Raw genomic sequence first — 20,035 nt, 5'->3', positions numbered from 1 at the left:
ACACCTCCTTCTATACCCTCATATAGGAGTGCAAGAAGCTGCTCTGCATAGGTGTAGGCCTGTGGACGCTGCTTTTACAGGCTCTGGCCAAGAGTGCACGGGCCTGAACACATCCTACTATGGAGAACCCATAGGGACATATACTGGAATAACGACACTTGCTTTGTGGCCTCCAGCCCATGAACATACAATCACATTTTTCTATTGTTTATCTGCCCTGTTCTTTTGGGGAGGAAAGGCCTATAGAAACAATAGGGGGAACGGATTATGGCAAAAACTGAAAATTTATACACAAGCTTAATTTTAAGCACGTGAGAAGTCCCACAGATGTCAATTGGACAAATCACATGCTTATAATTAAGCATGTGCACTTTTTGTAGCACTGGAGCCTAATGTGTGGAAACAGTGAAAATGTCAAATGCTCAAAGTAAACAAATCTATAGAAAAATATTCCTTCAGTTGTAATCTTAGATTATATTTGTAATAGTGAGTAAAACATTTTCAGCTCAAAGTGTGATTTTCAAGATGACTCTGTTCCTTTAAATTTTTCACACAAGAGTAACCTACCTCATCTTTAGTAGGTCTTATTAATGATAAGGGGACACAATGGAGGAAATGTTACTTCTTTAAGGGATTATTTAATTTCTGCTGGGCTTTTACAAAAATCACTGCAGTTGAATTTCAAGTAATCTACACAAACTAGAAAATACACAAAATGTGATTAAGAAAAAACATGGAGATGAGACCAAGTCCAAACACTTAATTTTCAAAGAGAGTCTAGGGCTCCCCGTGATAGAAATGTAGGTACATAAAAATAGTCAATATTTCTATTTTTTTCAGGCCCACATTTTAAAGCTATTTAGGTGCTGCTGTGTCTGCCCATCAAATGTTGATGGAATTGAGACTCCTACGTGCCTAAATGCTTTTGGAAAATGAGATTTAGGATCCTAAATCAGTCAAGCATGGGGAAGTGGATTGCAACCCCACCTAAATACCTTTAAAATGTGAGTCTAAGTGACTGTATTTGTGCAAGATAAATGCCACACTGCTGTATATTAGGGACTGTGCAAAAGTGAAATACTGCCCTATAACCAGCCACTAATGACTGTGTAAAAAAAAAAAAAAGTATTTCCAATTCAGAAGAGATCATTGTTCTTGCCAAGAACAATAGTTATGGCTGCTGGTGGTGAGCCAGTAATGAATCTTGAAATAAAGGGAAGGGTTAAAAACCTGGAGGTCCTTATTTTGGCACCAACATCTCCAGTCACAGCTTTGGTGAGACAAGACTTCCTTAGAGTGCAGCCTAGAAAGGGTCCATAGCATAAAGGCAGAGAGAGACACGTTTGAACATCTGTATAACCTCCACTGCTAAAGAAGAGAGGGGATACTTATAGCCACTTATTCTTTAGTTAAAAATCCCCAACATTCATTGATTTATATATATATTCTAGCAAACTTCTAGAACTCTCGATTGGTCAAGTCCTGATGTGTTGACTCAAAACAAAGCTTTACCGTGTTTGCTACCCTTAAAACCTATACAATTTGAATGCATAGCATAAAGCTGTTCTTAAAAATAAGGGTATAAACAAACAGAAGAGTGGCCCATTCTTCAGGAAGGAAAACCTATCGTTCTTGCAAAAGCTCTGTGATTCATGAGTTATCAGTAGGGACAGTGGACATTTGTGGAGAATTTTGCCAAGTTCTGGCAAGTCTTCCTCCTGATTTCAGTAAAGATTTTGGGACGTCTTCAAGAAAAATCAACACTTTTAATACAAATAAATTCACTCAAACGTGAATTCTAATAAAATGATTTTTAGTAAGCTCCTGATTCTGCAAACAAATGTGAGCTGTCCCATTGAGTTTATCCAACTCCCAGTTGCTCACATGCATAAGTGTTTGCAGCATTGTAGCCTAAGTTATGTATATAAGTAGTTTTAAAAAAAAAATGTCAGTCTTAAGAAAATTCCTGTAATTCCCCCATATCTTCCAGCTTTACTATAGACTAATCTCACATATGCTAATATTTTCATCCCGTGTCAAGGCAATTAAATATTTGACAGAACATTTAACCATTTGCATCTTTTAAATTAGCCTACGTAAATGCCTTTTCAATTGAATCCACCCATACTGGACAATGCACATCAGCTGAATGTTTCCAATAAAATGATCAGCAGTAAAAGAAGTGAAGCTGCCATTCAGATCAATATTATGCTTCAAGAATTAATACACTCCTTTGAGGTGCTACCCAGATATTGTTTCAGTAGTTCTACAGTCTGAGGAAGAACACAGTGATTCAATGTCATTCAGAAAGATCTTCCCAACAAAAAAGGCCATAAACAAAACAACAAAAAGTAGAAACTAGTAAAAGTGTTTTTTCCTCCCCCCCCCCCCGCCTTCACTTTAATGCACAAAGGGAGCTTGACCATCACACCCTCACCCTATAAAATAATTTTTAAAATCTGCTTAGAAATAATATTTGGTTGTTTTGCTAGACAACTCAGTTGTCTTAGCTGGGAACAGAGAGCATTCTCAACCCTTAACAGGGGCGTGTTGAATCTTTAAGGAAGACAGCTTTGATCCCAGGCATTTGAGTTAATCAGAAGATAACAAATCAGACATCCATCATTTAATCTGTTTGAATTTATATGGGACTGGATGTTAGAATCCTACCAGTTCTCCACTTGTTCATAAATACTTCCAGGGAAGACACCACCTGAATTGTTAATGTAAGAAACAAGTGGTTTTTTTTAAATCATAAAGCATCAAAGTAGGTGAAACTCATTTTCCCCCTTTCCAGGTCATCTCTAAATTCTTAAGGCATTGAATTAGGGTTCAGGCTATTTAGGTTTAACTCCTCGGTAACCTCAGCCAAGTCACAATTTCTCTGCGCCTCAGGTCCCCATTCTACTTCCTTTCACTCTGTCTTGTTGATTTAGACCTCGGTGTCTGCAAAGATTTACACACATGCCTAAAACTCAGCACAGGCCTAAATATTTACAGAATCAGGGCATTAGACTGCAAGCTCTGTCAGGCAAGGACTCTCTCTCACTCTGAGTATGTACAGAACCAACCAAAATGGGTCCCTAATCTCAGTTGGAGCCTCTAAATCAAGGGTAGTCAATAAGTGGACTGCAGACCAAGTTCAAGCTGCCAGATGCTTTTGAACAGATCCTGAAATCTTATTTATTTACTACTTACCATTATTATTTTCTCTGAAGTCTGGACCTTGATCAAGAAATCTGAATCTTGACAAAAAATTGATTGCCTCTGCTCTAAGTCCTATTGCAATAACAGGACACTTAAATTCATGCTAAAATGCAGCAGAATTTCCATGCCACACATTTCCTAATTATCAGGGTTGGGAGTTTCAGAAGAGCCTGAGGGAGTCAGGCATCCAAACCCAAAGGCTCTTTTGAAAATCCACGTATTCTTATTTTGAGTCAACACTAAAGTCATAGTCAAGTACAAATTGTTTTACCCTAAAACAACTGTACACAGGGCGAGAAAAAACAATAAACTGGGGGTCAGTATTTGTTTTAGTATCAACGAGTAAGCAAAAAAATGCCCAATATTCTATTTTAATAAAATAGACTTGAATTGTAACATTTAATTGAGGTCTCATGCAGGCTTTTCTAATTTAGTAACAAAAAAATACAGACGTGAGGAGGTTTTATACCATACCAGTCAAATACACACACATTATGTAATTGCCTGTTTATTTAGTGGCACCATTTAGAAATATTTCTAATGTTCATCCCCCAACTACAATTCTCCACCATTAATAAGCTTAATGCAATTTGTTCAACCGACTCAAAAAAAAATACAATCTCGAAGTTAGAAACTAAATTCACACATTTTCTTTGGGACCAGGAATCTGTACATAGTACAAAATATACATTTATTGAACTTTCTGTAAACAGTTTGAACTGCGTAAAACTGTAAATAGTGGGTGAATTACTGGATAATTTATTATATATTGTAATACATTTTACTTAAGGAAAATAGTTTTGCTCTTGTATATTACTCTGTTAAATTTATAAATTTCATAATGAGGCTGTGTATTCTGCAAACATGCTTTTCAAGCTTAAATCTCTCCATTCACAACACACATTTATACAGGTTATCAATGAAAAAGTTACACTTCCACAAAATATATATATATATATGTATATAAAGAGTAGATTGAGCTTTCTAAAAAGACAGGCACAGCACGTCACTACAAATGAAATTTTGTTTTATGATACAATGTGGATTCACTTGTGTAAGGAGGATGGGGAAAAAACTCTTTAATTCAATGTTTCTACATGGCCTTAGCACCAAGACAGATGCAAAAACCTCTGGTCTAAATGATTTATCAGCCAGCCAGTTCAAGAAACCAGACTAAAGACTTCACCCTCTTGAAAATAAATTGCATTCAGTTTGCCCTAGATAAGGGAACCCACATTTTTGGAGAAGGCCATCTCTCGCATTAACCCTTTGGCACTGGTGGTTGGGATTTCCAGGCACTGAACTACCGGGCATTTTGCACTATTAGCCATTTGCTTGATTTAGCACTTACAGTAAGCACTAGATTCCTGGCACCAAAAAGTTAAAGTGGGTCATCAACAGATCAGGTTAATAAATCCAAATTGGTACCCAAGGTCATAATGAACCCCCATACAAGCAATGAAACGTATCCTAGGAAATCCTGACTCCCAGAATCAAGTGGTTACGCTGTGGTGGTAAATACTTGCCACCAAGATGTGTGGTGACATTTCATTTACAGCAACACTAGATGTACTGCTGTCTCTATCGTAAATGATGATTTTCCAGTTTAATATTCTGTAAGTTCCAAATGGCAGCAGACTGAATCTTGTCAGCAAGAATGCTAATTTCCTTATAACAGTTTCTCTCAGTATCAGAGCATTCAGTGGGTCCATTACTGGACACAGAAATTGTGTTAACTCCAACTCCCACCACATAAGAAACTGGTTCAGATATTGTAGGGCTGGAGTAACCAAATCCCTCCCAGAAATTTACACACCTGGTTTCACCCCTTCTCCAAGCTTTTGATGAAAAGCTGCATAATAAATAGAGAAGAAATTTCTTAAAACTGCTTGTTGGATGCTTTAAAGAAAAATAGCTGAATTAGAAGTTTGAAAGTTATATAATAAGAAATCGCTGTCCTTAATTTTCTATGAAAACATCTTATTTTAACACCATCATCTTTGTTCCCTTTAAAAGAACACTCAGGCTATTTAGACTTTAAAATGTTTTTCAAAACCAAAAATGAATAAAATTACCTTTTTGTTGTTGTTTAATTCCAGTGAAAATAGAACAGTTGAGGCTCCAATGCCACAAAGGCACGCACACACTTAAGTTTATATGCTGCAATTATAGTTCAGCTTCAACGGGACTACTAGCAGGCCTAAAGGTCAATATTGTACATGCACAAATCTTTGCAGGATTGGTGCCATAGCATTTAAACTTTCCTTTGCTGTTTCTGCAAGTGAAATATTGCAGTATAGTGCTAGTGCCGGAGAACCAGAAAGTGAAAATTAAATGACTACTCTATTTTCATTGTACAAACTGAGTTGAAATGCAAAAAGTAAAGTCAGCATTAGTTGTGAAATTGAGATCTTCGGGTTTAAATTTAATCTACAACTTCTGACAGGTTACAAAATGTAACATGATTTTTAACCTGGCAATGTTCCTTTAAATTAAATGGGAAGCCTTGTAATTTTCTTTAAATCATGCTTCTGCTCTGAAAAGTGATTGCATTCAGTTGACCTGCTCCCTGTGTATATACAGAGTCCTATTTATTTGTTGACTACAGTTAAAAACAAAAACCACCCTACTCCTGTTAGCTCTTTAAGCCCAATAGCTATGAAGAGCGAGTTGACTTGTAGTCTGGCTTGTGCATAATCAACAGAGTTGAGAACTAAAGATCCAGTCCTATTAAAAAAAAGCTTAGTATTCAGCATAGTGTTTGCTAGCATGAATAGTACTGGTCAGTTGTAGGGGGTAAGCACTATGGCCCATATTTTTAAAGATACTTAGGCACCTAAAAATGCAGATAGGCATCTAACTCCTACTGATTTCAAGGGGAGTTAGGCACTTAGGTGCTTTTGAAAATCCCACTAGGCAACTAAGTAATTTTAAAAACTCTGACATCTAGTAGTGCTTGAAGGATTAGGCCCAAAGTTCTGAAGGCAGAATCTTTATTGTTGAGGAGGAATGGCACAGAAAGAACCCAGCTTGACTTTCAGATTCAGGGACTTTAAGAATTTGCAAGAGTAGAACTCAAAAACATTTTTACTTGTAAACTGAATGGATATGATCTTCAGATGTGATGATAGAGATAAATCAATATTAGTATCACAATTTTTTTAAAGCAACTTTTCAGAGCAGAACCATATTTTAATGTGAATTACTGACCTCATGTCCCCATAAAAGAAAAATTATATAAATCCAACCTCCTTAAACATTAAGGTTGAGAGAAACTAATGAACATGAGAAAAACAGGATGAGTCCTTTAGGTTGGGTTAGTAAGGGTCTTGAAACAATGACCACATATGAAGAATAAACAATTTATGGGGCATTAAAAGTGTACTGCAAAGCTAAAACAAAAATTAAGTTAAACCCAGAAATATGCTGGAGACCTCCCCCAATAACAGATTGTGAACTCCTTCATCAGATAATTACATTTAGTTTTAGTTTAATTTTCCCCATTCTAGCTTTAATGCAAGTCATATCGCAAATATTTGTCAAGCTCCAATATACTCAGTGCTACTCAGAGGAAAGAGAAAAAATGGACCCTGCTCTCAAGTTTATAATCTAAGTAGACAAAAAGAGGTGATCAGAAGATCACAGGGCAGTGCAATTTTTTGTTTATTTTTCAGGAATCAGTTGACCAGGTTGATAGACTTTGCTGAAAAAGTGTGCTTTTGACGTGGGACAGTACAAGCACAGCACCCTTGACACATCACAAAAAAAGGGGGCATTCAGGCATGTCCAGTGAACCTGAGTGCCAGGGACAGGGAGGGGAATTTTTTTTTTTTTAAATTACTACTATGGCTTCTTACAAGAGTTGCTATGACAGCAACTGCCATGGCACAGCGCACTGACAATATAGCAAAGCAATTTCATTTAAGTAGACTTAAGCAGTCCTGCAATGAACCACAGCAGGTATATTCCTGTGCCTCCACAGAGACCCACTGACTTCAGTTCATATCAGTTCAGGGGACCAATCATGCAGTTTATTGCAAGGTCTGATTTCTGAGTTGAATTCTTCTGTAGTCTGGTCAGCACATACTTCTAAGCTTCACTCAATTTCCATGTTGGCTTTGCAGTTCACATAAAAGAGATGGCCTTCATTTTGCTCAGCACAGCATTCAGAAAATTCACACGGTATGAGCATTTCTCACAACACCAATTTATTTTTGAAGGGTTGAGAGTCCATCTAATCAAAAGTGACCTAATTTGAGCCAACAGTATAAAGACCAAACAATCATTTATGAACATGTACTTTCAGACACTAACAAGGAGCTACAATGGAGGCTAAAAACATCATTTTCACATCTAATGAAGTGAAGCCTGGCAGCAAATTGGACCACTCCATTACACTAAATTTGTCAACTGCAGGTCTCTTTACCTACATATGTGCTGCCAGTTTCTATTTCCCATGAAGCAACTAATCAGCAAATATTTATAGTAAAAAGTTTTATAATACTCAGCTGCCTATTATACATCATGCTCTAAATTAAAGGTTTAAACTTCCACACCAATTCAGAGTATTCAAACATATCAAACTAATTGAACATAGTGTTATCTAATTTGAAAAAAAAACATGTTAGTCTAAAGGTTCTTAAGGTAAGAAGCATTTGTCAGCATGAATGAATGCTGATATATTTGGGAATAAAGTTCAATTACAACTGATACTTCTGAGTCACAAGATGGTGGCAGCCATCTTCTCAGGCCTTCAGGAGAGGAATTATGCCTTCATGTTTGTACAGAGCTACCAGAAGCAAAATAATCGGATTTTTTTTAGTGTGACACTCCCGTGTAAGGCTAAAGAAACTTCTATTCAATAGTTGTTTAACAAAAAATGAATGTTTAATACTAAAGCAAAATGCTTATATTTTAAATCAATTCCATAAGGAAATATGCAAAGACTGTTACACTCCCTTACAAGGAGCTGCCAAAGGATTTAGCCCTAAAATATTTTTTTTAAATGATTAACAGCGGTGTTCAGCCAAAATGTTGCCTTGTTGTCCATCCTATTCATAATTAACAGTCAAAAGTTTAGGTTAAGATGGCACTAGCAGAAGGAAAATAACAATTGCAATAAATGCCATATTCCTTATTTCAGTTTGTTGAATTACCTTATGAATTTTCAAATTCTTGGACTGAGCAAAATGACCAGTAAATTTTTTAATTCATATTTTAACCTATGCAATTGAGGATGCATTAACTTTGCAGTAGATAGTTCTGATGTTCAAAAGTCAGTCAATATCCATAACTACAAGATGTTAAGTGCTGTAGGTTAGAAAAATAATCATCAAGAGAGTGTTGTAGTTACTGAACTACTGGTTAATATTCTTCAGAGATCTTGCTGTAATGGTCACCTGTCCTGGGTTTACCCCAATTCAGCACACTATAAAGACATGCAGATGAAATTCTTTTCTCTGATTCTGACTTCTGCCGAAGGATGAAATTGAATGATAGCAAAGTGACAAGCTCTCTATAGTGCTACTGATGGACTAGCACCACAGCAAGCCAACTGTAAAGAACCTAGATTTTCAATTTACAATGCAGGACAAGAGTCCTGCACTCAGACTTTTCAGGACTCTGTATGAATGCAGGAGTCTCCCATGCACTGTAAATTGCAAACCTAGTGCCCCATTTATTAAAAATGCAATTGAATTTAATAAGTTTGACACTGGTTTTAAAAGTTAATACATTTTAAAATTCTACCTTGAATAAAATACCTCCCCAAAGCTGAATTAGCTAGAGTAGTTTAAGATTATTTGAAACGGTGTTATCTATAAAGCAGTACAATATTTTCCCAAAATGATCAGTGAAACATTTAATCTGACTATAACAATATTCACAGAAACTGAAACCAGTGAAGCTGTCAAATATAAAGAAAAACACAGAAACTTGCATGGCATATGAAGCAAAAATAGCGTTACAAAATGTCATTTCTTTTTAAAAACAAGCAAATTGGGACCATCCTATTTGAACATCTATTCAAAATACATTTTTGAACAGCACATTGTTTGCATTTTTGTCACACAGGAATCTTTTCCCGAGGGAAATAAATAGCACACAATACTTCAAAAGTTCTGCTGCCTTGCCCCTGAGGTGCTAATGTTTTTAGCATTAAAAAAAAGTTTAACTGGTGCAAAAAGGAAATGCACAAAGGTGCAAAAGTGCCTTTAAGATTTTTTTTTTTTTTTTTGCAGATCCATGAAAAGACCAGCTAGTCCTTTGCAAGAATGTTTTAATGTACTTAATACATGTATTTTGTAATCAAAATCTGTACCTAGAATGGCAGTGTTTATGCACATATATTAGACTCAGTGCTCTGACCACACAAAAGTGCTGAACGTAAGGCAGAAAAAGGAAGGATTGCAATAGACATTCCTCCTTTACCTCCAAACCTAGTTACAGCACTGGTAGCAATAGCAGAAGAATTATGTTTATATTTTTAGGAAGAGGGTCTCAGATGAAAATGCTTTTAGTACACAGCATGTCATTATGACACATTTTAAGTGATTATATTTGAAGTATGGCTTTCCACCACAATTTTGCTTGTGATTTTTTAAGATTTTAGGTCTCAAAGTTTCCACAGTCCAGTTCAAGGTTTTGCAGTTTCGAGAACTAAACTTTAGTCTATGTAGAAAAGTAAAGAACAGAACTTTATCTGCCTAATCCTAAAAATAAGTTTAGCTTTCTGTACTAGCATACTGTGTAGTATTAAATACATTTGTTAATTAGGTGCTTGCGAAGCTATAACTTATGACATTATTATAGTTTTGCACTCTACAACAAAATTAGACATTTTAAGCATTTATTTGTAGGTAGGTAAGGAATTGGTTCTTTAACCAAAAATTGCTATAAATTTATAAATACAAATAGTGCTTATGGTTTCTTCATTCATGCTTGAACAGATTACAAACTAAATACAATGAAGTTACGTTTAAGCACCCCACAGAAACAAGAGGGATAAAAGAAAGATTTTGCTGGTATATACTATACTTAATTCTGAGACACTATAAGTTACTTTTTCACTGTTCAAAGTTCCCTAACTCTGCATTAGTTTTAAGGCTATATATACAAATATGTATATTTCAAAGTTAGGGAAAAGACAAATATAGCAAAACGCATTGTACTACATTTTCCTATCAAAAAGTAATTTTACACCAAGTTTTGATTTTTTTTGTTTAGTTGTGGTAAGTGTTACAAGCTACTTATATTTCACTGATTTTCCTTTTGGGGACTCTGCCTACTGAATGATTAAAGTAAACTACATATTAATAACAAACACAATATCCTCAACCTAAGAAGACAAGAATACAAGGTGCACAAAACAGTAGTTTTGCAAACACGACTGATTTGAAAACTTACTTTTTGTATGTTCAATGGGAGAAAGTTAAGCTTAAGTCAATTTAGTTTATGTTTATTACCCTTAAAATTTTTAAATTAGAATTTAATTTTAATGACCAACAGTTACATATTGTCAACATGCTATATTTCAAATCACAAATACTGTTTAACCACTAGTTTCTCATTCTAAATAAGTGGGTCAATTAAAAACACACATACCATAAAATGTTAAGATTGTCAGGCTTTGACAAATGTATTTTCATTAAACAGTAGGCAAATTCAAACTGATGCTCATCTCAGTGAAAAATGAAAAGCCTGAAATAAATCCATGTAAAATAGAGTAACAGATTAAACCCACTACATCCTCCAGTGTCTGTCTATGCCTTGGGCAACGGTCAAAGTTCTCCCCATTTTAAAAATGGGCTACCAATTATTTAAAAATATTTTTCCACATGTGAAATCTCATTTACAATGGCACAGAATTTCAAAAGGCAGGAAAAAAAAGAGGAATTACACATATATGATTAAATTTCTGGTTTGTTAAATCAAGCTTTATTGATAAAATGGAATTCAGAATATTTTACTTGGAACAGCAGCAGACTCAGCCAATCAGGATAGTAAAAATGCTGCAGACTCCTACTGTATGTAGAAAGTTGCTCCCTCTTGCTCAACTGATTAGTAATTTAGGATAAGGGTTTGTAAAAAAGAGGTGCAAAGAATCAAGGCATTCTAACCTCAAAACTGGTATACTTATGATTGCGCTGTATTATACAGCATGATCCTGCTTCCATTGAAGTCACAGCTGAAACCCTCATTGATTTCAAGTGGCAGCAGGACTGGGACCATAGTAAATAGCAACAGAAAACATAAAAAATAGGTTTGTTGGAGAACGAGCAGTATGGTAGTTATTTTTCCCACTGCCAAGCAAATTCATACACTACAGTTGGGATAAATTGCCCGAATGTTCTGCTTTATATAAAATAAAAAGTAATCTTACAGTTTTGTGCACCTCTTGAGCATCTAGCTGGCTAGGCTGCTGCTCCTTGCAATCCAAAACCACAACATAAATTTAAAGGGCTATATATTTGTTGCATCACACAACAAGCCAAACATTTCTTCTAACCTTTATAGTGATTTAAAGCAGTTCATAATTAAATATGAGCATTTTGTACAAGGACAATTGCACTTTACATAAACAAAATCATACAACATAAATTGCTGGAGTCTGATTTACAACATGAATTATGGTTTGAAATCACGTTTACAGAAGTCTGTTTTACAAAAAAAACATCAGTTCCTGGGCTAGATGTCGTACTGCTGTAGTTTTCTGGTGTAGTCACTCTCACCAACACATCATAATCCCTTCTTTAAATAAGGTTGAAGATGGACGTTAAGAAGGGTCACTGAGGTTGGGCCGCACTTTCAACTGGAGGATGAATGTAAGTTCCACAGCTAGATGGGCAGTTTTACCACATATCATCAGTTGATGCAGAGTCCTTAATAGAGAAAAAAGAAGGAACCCTTTAAAGTCTGGAGTGCCCAAAATTACAGCAGTTTCTGGATAATCCAGACTGAAAAGGGTAAAAATATGGATAATTGTAGGAGTCTTTTTTTCCCTTTAATGAAGGGTTTCATACTATATACTTGTAAAACACTATTCCTAACAACATGCAAAAATGTATATTCATTAAACTATTTTAATTCAGTAAATATTAGCTAGCACTAAAGCAGGTTTTTAACACCTGGGCTAACGTGTAATATACTTTAATGTTTTCTAAACATTTAAAGCTGCTCTAAATAATTGTTAACGTCAAAACCAGCACATTCAAAAACATTACCAGTAGAACCTAAAAAAAGACAGTACACTAACTGTATCTATTTGGACAATTTCTTGCAGGTGTGCTAGGTTCACAGGGAGCATGTTTCCAGTTATTCTTAATTATGTTATACCTACTCTGACTGCCTTCTCAACTCGAGTAGCCAACTTTCTGATTGCACAAAACTGAACACCTTTGCCCCGCCCCTTCTCCAAGGCCCCACCTTTCACTCACTTTCACTGAGCTGGGGAAGGCGTGCGGGAGGAGGTGAGGGCTCCAGCTGGGGGTGCGGGCTGGGGATGAGGGGTTCAGAGTTAAGAAGAGGGCTCTGGGCTAGGGCTAAGGGGTTTGGGGATGTGGGAGCGGGCTCTGGTCTGGGACAGGAGATAGGGGTGCGGGCTCTGGGGTGGCACCAGGGATGAGGAGGGGTTTGGAACGCAGGAGTGGGCACTGGGCAGGGGCAGGGGGTTGGGGCATGGGCTCCGGGAAGGAGTTTGGATGCAGGAGGGGGCTCAGGGATGGAGTTGGGGTGTGGGAGGGGATATGGGGTGCAGGGCCCAAGGGGTTCTGACCTGGGGCAGGGGTGCGGGTGGGGGTTCAAGCTCCAGCCGGGTGGCGTTTACCTCAGGTGGCTCCCAGTCAGTGACGCAGCAGGGCTACGGCCAGCTACCTGCCTGCCCTGGCTCTGCGCAGCTGCTGGAAGCATCCAGCATGTCTGGCTCCTAGGTGCAGTAGCGGCCAGAATGCTCTGCACGGTGCCTGCGCCTGCAGGCACCACCTTTGCAGCTCCCATTGGCCGCAATTCCCGGCCATTGGGAGCTGTGGAGCCGGCAGGGGCAGGGACAGCATGCGGAGATTCCCTGATCTCACTGGTGTCTAGGGGCTGCAGGGACATGCTGGTTGCTTCCAGGAGCTGCACGGAGCCAGGGCAGGCAGGGAGCCTTCCTTAGCCCCACTGCACTGCCGATCGGAATTTTAGCGGCACTGTCAGCAGTGCTGACTGGAGCCACCAGGGTCCCTTTTCGACTGGGTGTTCCGGTCAAAAACCAGACGCCTGGCAACCCTATTCTCAACCCTCTTGCTGTAAAGAAGGCTTAGAATCCAAGTCACACCACATACTGAGAGTTAAGATTAAATTTAAAAGAAATTTAAACATGTTAAGATTTGGAAAATACACACAGGGCACCCAAAGCAACCTAAATTCTCCTCTTGTAATGACACGAGGGGAAAATATTTAAAAAACTATCATTAAAAATCATTTTGCCGAAACCATAAACCCTAAAATGGCCATATGGTATCACTACAGGGAAGAGTTAAGGTTGTTTGGGTGTCTTAATTGTAAATTTCTATATTTTAATATGTTTAGATTTGTTTTAAGCGTAGCCTTAACTCTGAATTATCTGAATTTGCAATACTTGGTTCTTGGATAATTACAACATCCCTATAATACGCTTTTATCTTCAAGTTATTAAACTATCAGCCTTAACTCCATTTTAACATAGTTTTGTGCGTCTTGGAATGTCCTTATCATAAATTATGCTTAATCAGCTCTTCTCTTTCCCTCCTTATACTTATTTTTTCATCCTCTTTCCCCTCTGCACAAAGAATTTAACAGAAAAAAGTTGAATGAGGAATACTGGACTGCCCATCAGTTTTACTGATCAGAAGTTGTCAGCAAGATTGTGTTTACACAGTCAGAGGCATCACTTTAAGAGGAAAGAGGCGTCTGTTTAAAGTATGTCTGAGCAATGCCATCTCTTGCTACTTTAGATTGGTGGAGCTGATGTGGAGCCCTGTACTCCTTATTCAGCTGTTAAGTAGAATTTAATAGGATTTTCTCTTTTTGCAGGACCGGAGAGAGAATAGTAGTCATGAGAATTAAAATGAATTATTCACTTTTAAAAAAATTATGATTTGTAAAAGTAATGTCTAAGCCTTCCTATGGGACTACAAGTAGTAGAAGGCAGAAGCTAGAAAGGACTAGGATAGGCAGGGTGAGAATCTGAGGTGACCATGTTTGTCAGAGCACATGGATAAAGAATTAAGTCAGCACCAAGTCAAAGTGCAGAAATTTACTTATTGACAACATACTATGCAAATTCCTGTACTCTATTAGATTTGCCTACTGTACATTTGCAGAAGAGTTATATAATGAATGACTGCATATCATCCTTATGCAGGGATAATTCCATTTTACTTATAGATATGGGTCAATTTCTTAGAAATGAGGAGACAAGAATAGAAGAGGATTGCTGTAAACTAGCAAATAAAGCTTAAAAACAACTGTGTGGCTTCTGTTACACCAAAGCATTTGCAAACTGCATTTCACTTATATAAATTTTTTGTTAATTAAAAAAATCATATTAACGGTATTAGTTGATAGAGACATTAAAAAGTAATTGCTTTCTTTCTGAGACACAGTACTCCCAAGAATTTAAAGCTGTTGCCACAAAGTGGTTCAGTTGTAAATGGAGTTACTGTTCCCATTTTATTATTGAATTTTCACTATGAAAAAATATATTAGGGAAGTTACAGCATAATATAATCCAATGATCAGAAAATTATGTTAACTGAACTAGAATTGTAAATATGCTAATCATAGCAACTACTGTATTAAACTACTAAGCACCCAGCAGAAAGTTACAAGAAAAACACTTTGGCCTGTAATTCGGGGAATTAAAATTTCACAAAAATGATATCTTAATGAAAAATATTTTAACACCGATTTCCCACTCTCTCTGTGGTATCAGGGATGAGCCAAATAAAATTAGATATCTCAAAACAAGACAATATATCTGCTACTAGTGGTGGGATCTGGCACCAGATGTGTGGAAATGAGGAGACAGAATACAATCAGACTTTCAAGTCTTGAACTGATAGAGGATAAGAACAAATGAGAGTTCTGAAGGTGCAGATGAGGGAAAGGTGGGGAAGAGAACTCACAGGGCACAGTCTACAGACCACACTTTTGGAAAAAATCCCTCCCCCTTCAAAGAGCTGTAGTAGGGGCTGCACAAACAGGCTGAAAGATTTCAAAGGGTAGGACGGAAATGATGGGAGAATGAAAGTACTTACAGCATCATCATTTCTATAGGGGTTCAGTCTGTTATAAACAGCTTCAATCACACTCCGTCTAAACCAAAGTAGAAAACAAAATGTTAAGGATTTTTTTAAATGAAGTCAGACATTTCCTAAATGCAGTCATGACGTACTAAAATGCAAAACCTTAAAAATGGTAAAAAGATTCAAAATGTATAGAACTTCAGTTTTTTTGCAAATAAAGCTGCCATGTTTCCATATAATTTATGCAGTGCTCTCTTTTGGATTCAGGAAGAGATAGTTTAAAAAGGTAAACACTCCTAAGGGTTTTGCCAACAAAATGGAAAATTACATATTTGCATGAGAGACTTTTCAATTAGACTGTCTGCTCCTGATATACTGACAGGGGCATGCCCACATTTTGTCTCTGAAGTAATAAGACAAGGAGGTTACAGAATGATGAGCAGTATAAACAATATGCATGTGTGTGCTTGCAGGATATGGTGGCAGTAAATAACACACCATTGATGTACAAAGAATTTTTTTTCCACGAGAGAACACTGTATTTGTATTTTCTGAATACAATTTTTAGTATGCCCCTTAATGAAAGCTCTGCATTCTTAGTTTGATTTAAGTTAGTTTCAATTATAAATCTTGTTAGGTTATTTCTTTCTTTCTTTTTTTTTTTTATAGAGCAGTAGCAGCTTCCTATTACATGCCCAATTTTCAACTCCCTTTTACAATTATCTCCAAAAGAAACCAATCTCAACTTAAAACAGAAATTTTGTATAGTATATCTCACCCTGTAACAGAGATATATTCCTGGGGAATTTGGAAAAATCAGCAAATGAGTTTATAGTGTGTTGAAAATGTACCTTTTGTTCATGTCTGAATTTTTAAATTTTTATAATCTCTGACAAAACAGCTTGGCTTTGGTACTCCTCCTCTCCCCTTTTTTGTGCCTTGCTGATTGCACTTAGGGGGTGGATGAGGAGTAGAGGATTAATTACAAAGATATATAATAAAACATAAAAATAGCTTGTGATCCCTGTTTACCCAACTGTAGGGGAAGAGATTAACAAGGGGTTCGTTAGAGCAACAATACTAAAAAACAGTGGAATGCTAAGGGAAAGAGGAAGCACTTGCCTTCCTCAGCAAGCATGATATAACGGAGAAAATGAAGGTCTAGTACAGTTAAGAGATTTGTAAAGGCTTTTCTCCTGGATGATAGGGTTTTTTGGGGAGAGGGGTGAGTGGGGGATGGGGGACATAGTTGAAGAATGCCTCGGTTCTTACTCTATACAATAGGGTCAGGTGGAGAAGTGCTCTGCACACATGTTCATGCCTTAAAGTGGCAGAGTGTCATCCTCCCCCTTGTCTTTCTGTTAGTCATGATTGCAGACTGAGCTACACTCATAATGAGCTGTTTTAATTTTTTCCCCCCAATACTTATAAATATAAACTGACCTATTACTGACTCCAGGCATATGTTCAGGGATAGTGTAGGAAATACAGGAAAATGTAAAGGGGTCAGTATCCTGGAGGGGCCATGTTGGTAGCATGTTAGCAAGGGTGTGGGCTGGGCTGGTTTGTCTAGTTTTGGAATGAGGGACTTTGGGTGAGGAATAAGCATGCAGATCCATGATAGGCAGAGAACAGCAAAACAGACAAAGGAATGAGGAAGATCCTAATCAGCACATGCACTTCCAAGAATCACCTAGTAACTTGTGGGCAGCATAAACAAGGCAGGGATTGATTATATGGCCATGAGTAACAATCTGGATCTATCACCTGCTCATTTCCAGACATCCTAATGTCTAGAGTTCCAAAAGGTGTACAATTTTTGAAGAGAAAGTAATACTGTTTGAGGGTATTGCTGGACTCCACTGAAAAAATTTCAGCCTTGGTTTTTTAAACCAAATTTTTTGCTTCCAATTTTAATAATTAACTTCAGCATGATAAAAACATCCCAATAATAATGCTGTCTCTGTGAAAAGATTCTCAAAGAGAAAGCAGCTAGCTATGCAATGTCAGAAACCTGAAATTTAATCAGTAAAATATTCTACATTACTCACATTCTAAAAAAGCGTTTTATAACTAAAATAATTGAGAAAATAATTTCCTTTAACAGAACATGGTAGTACAACAAACCAAACACCACCAAGGACTTTTTCAGAACCCCATCATTTTGACATCTAGTAAATTTTTATTTAAAAAAAAGTGTTTTATAAGTAGTTTCAAGTACTACCACTGTCCTTGATTTCCCTTGAAAAACGTGTGGGTCTACCATAACATTTCTCTTTTTTTTTTAAATGTCTTTTCCTCCCCCCTACTCCTTTGCTGTTCCAGATAAACAAGGAAAACAGCAAAGCTGACTATCAAAAAGTGATATTCCATGCACAAACTGAAAAACAGACCCCACTCTAATCTTTCAGACATAATTATCTCAGGTGTTACAAGTAGACAATTTTCAGATAAATGTGATTTTCAAATTGACAGCACCCCTTTGAGTTACAGTAAGGCCCAGTTCAGTAACTTAATTAAGCACACATTTAAAAGTTAAAGGTTTCAGAGGGGTAGCTGTGTTAGTCTGTATCAGCAAAAACAATGAGGAGTCCTTCTGGTACCTTAGAGACTAACAAATATATTTGGGCATAAGCTTTTGTGGGCCAGAACCCACTTCATCAGATGCATGGAGTGAAAAATACAGTAGGCAGGTATAAATATACTGCACATGAAAAGATGGGAGTTGCCTTACCAAGTGGGGGGTCAGTGCTATCGAGGCCAATTCAATCAGGGTGGATGTGGCCCATTCTTAACAGTTGACAAGAAGGGGTGAGTATCAACAGAGGGAAAATTACTTTTTGTAGTGACCCAGCCATGCCCAGTCTTTATTCAGGCCTAAATTGGTGTCAAGTTTGCAAATTAATTCCAGCTCTGCAGTTTCTCGTTGAAGTCTGTTTTTGAAGTGTTTTTGTTGAAGAATGGCCACTTAAGTCTGTTATTGAGTGTCCAATGAGACTGAAGTGTTCTCCTATTGGTTTTTGAATGTTACAATTCTTGATGTCTGATTTTTGTCCATTTATTCTTTTGCATAGACTGTCCGGTTAGGCCACTGTACTTGGCAGAGGGGCATTGCTGGCACATGATAGCATATATCACATTGGTAGATGTGCAGGTGAACAAGCCCCTGATGGTGTGGCTGATGTGGTTAGGTCCTATAATGGGTGTCCCTTGAATAGATATGTGGACAGAGTTGGCAACAGGGTTTGTTGTAGGGATTGGTTCCTGGGTCAGACATCATGAACTGATGGTAAGGCAACTCCCACCTTTTCATGTGCTGTATATTATACCTGCCTACTGTATTTTTCACTCCATGCGTCTGATGAAGTGGGTTATAGCCCATGAAAGCTTATGCCTAAATAAATTTCTTAGTCTCTAAGGTGCCACAAGGACTCCTCGTTGTTTTTATTTAAAAGTTAAAAACAAACATTCTTAAATCCCCATTGACTTCACTGCGATTTGAGCCGATTCTTTAAGTGCTGTCCCTGAACAGGGAATGGTTTCTTGAATCTGGGCCTAAGCTGCTATTGCATTTGTTCATTAACTAGCTAAATGCCTGCATCTCAGAGTAAACAAATCAGTGTATTCTCAGTTACACAGTTGATTTCAGGTATTGCAGATATTTCTTTAAAACAAGACCAATGAGCCATAACAATTGGTTTGCAAAATGATCACACACAAACACGCACAAGAGAATCCTGAAGTTAGAAACACCAACATGGGATGGGAGTAAAATAAGTCAATTTTTAGTCTCAACACTTACAGTCTACCTTAAAATTAGTTGCAGTCTAGATTATTTAAATCAACCAGGTAGTGCAATTGGGTAACATATACTGTGTCCTATAAACAGATTAGTAACAAACAGAACAGATACAACATCTTAGGATGATGTAGCTCTGCTGCAACACAGGTAACTGTCTCCCATAAAAAGGTGTCTGTTTTCACTACTTTCACTAGCACCATAAAAATATTCTTAAGTCAGGTGCAGCAGGATAGACTTGCTCACAAGCCCAATAGAAGAAAAAAACAGCTAGAAAGATGAGTCAAAAGAATGAAACACATTCCAATTCAATGTTGCAATATTTAGATTTGCCAAATGTACTAACAATACCTCAGACTCAATGATGCCTCAAAGAAAATTAAATATATTCTAAAAATAGATCCCATTCTGACATCTCATACTGCCTGCTCAGTTTTCCTTTTTTTAAACACTGACACATTAGCATGAAAACAAGGTTTTTATTTCTTTAGAAGTTCATTCACTCTGGAGTCTAGCTGTTTATTGCTCACTGGAAGTCATAACTCTGACATCACAAACAGATAATTTACCATAAAGACAGCTAAAAGAAAACTATCATGCTTAAGCAAACACCACACTATGAAAATGATAAAATTTGAAATAGATGATTTATAATGTATTCATATTAAATACATTTTAAATAGAAAAATATTGGTTCGTGAGCAATCTATACTAAAATTGCTTGATTTACTGAACAGAGGAGCTTGAGATTTGAATTCTTTGACAG

The 20,035-nt window shown here is 37.0% G+C and overlaps 1 protein-coding gene across 2 annotated transcripts in view; it reads right to left on the bottom strand.

Moving 5' to 3' along the window:
- Nucleotides 1–9,467: 9,467 nt before the first annotated feature.
- Nucleotides 9,468–20,035, bottom strand: part of PPM1A (protein phosphatase, Mg2+/Mn2+ dependent 1A) — a 45,658-nt gene continuing 35,090 nt past the window's right edge. For both annotated transcript variants that reach the window (XM_039535435.1, XM_039535436.1), the window contains exons 5-6: nt 15,483–15,540; nt 9,468–12,086 (exon numbers count right to left, since the gene is read on the bottom strand). In XM_039535435.1, coding sequence (XP_039391369.1) covers nt 12,057–12,086; nt 15,483–15,540 — 88 coding nt within the window. In that variant the 3' untranslated portion in view covers nt 9,468–12,056. The remainder of the gene's footprint in view (nt 12,087–15,482; nt 15,541–20,035) is intronic.

The sequence above is a fragment of the Mauremys reevesii genome, linkage group 4 (genome assembly GCF_016161935.1).
Source record: "Mauremys reevesii isolate NIE-2019 linkage group 4, ASM1616193v1, whole genome shotgun sequence".
Taxonomy (NCBI): Eukaryota; Metazoa; Chordata; order Testudines; family Geoemydidae; genus Mauremys; species Mauremys reevesii.
This window is presented reverse-complemented; position numbering and strand designations above follow the sequence as displayed.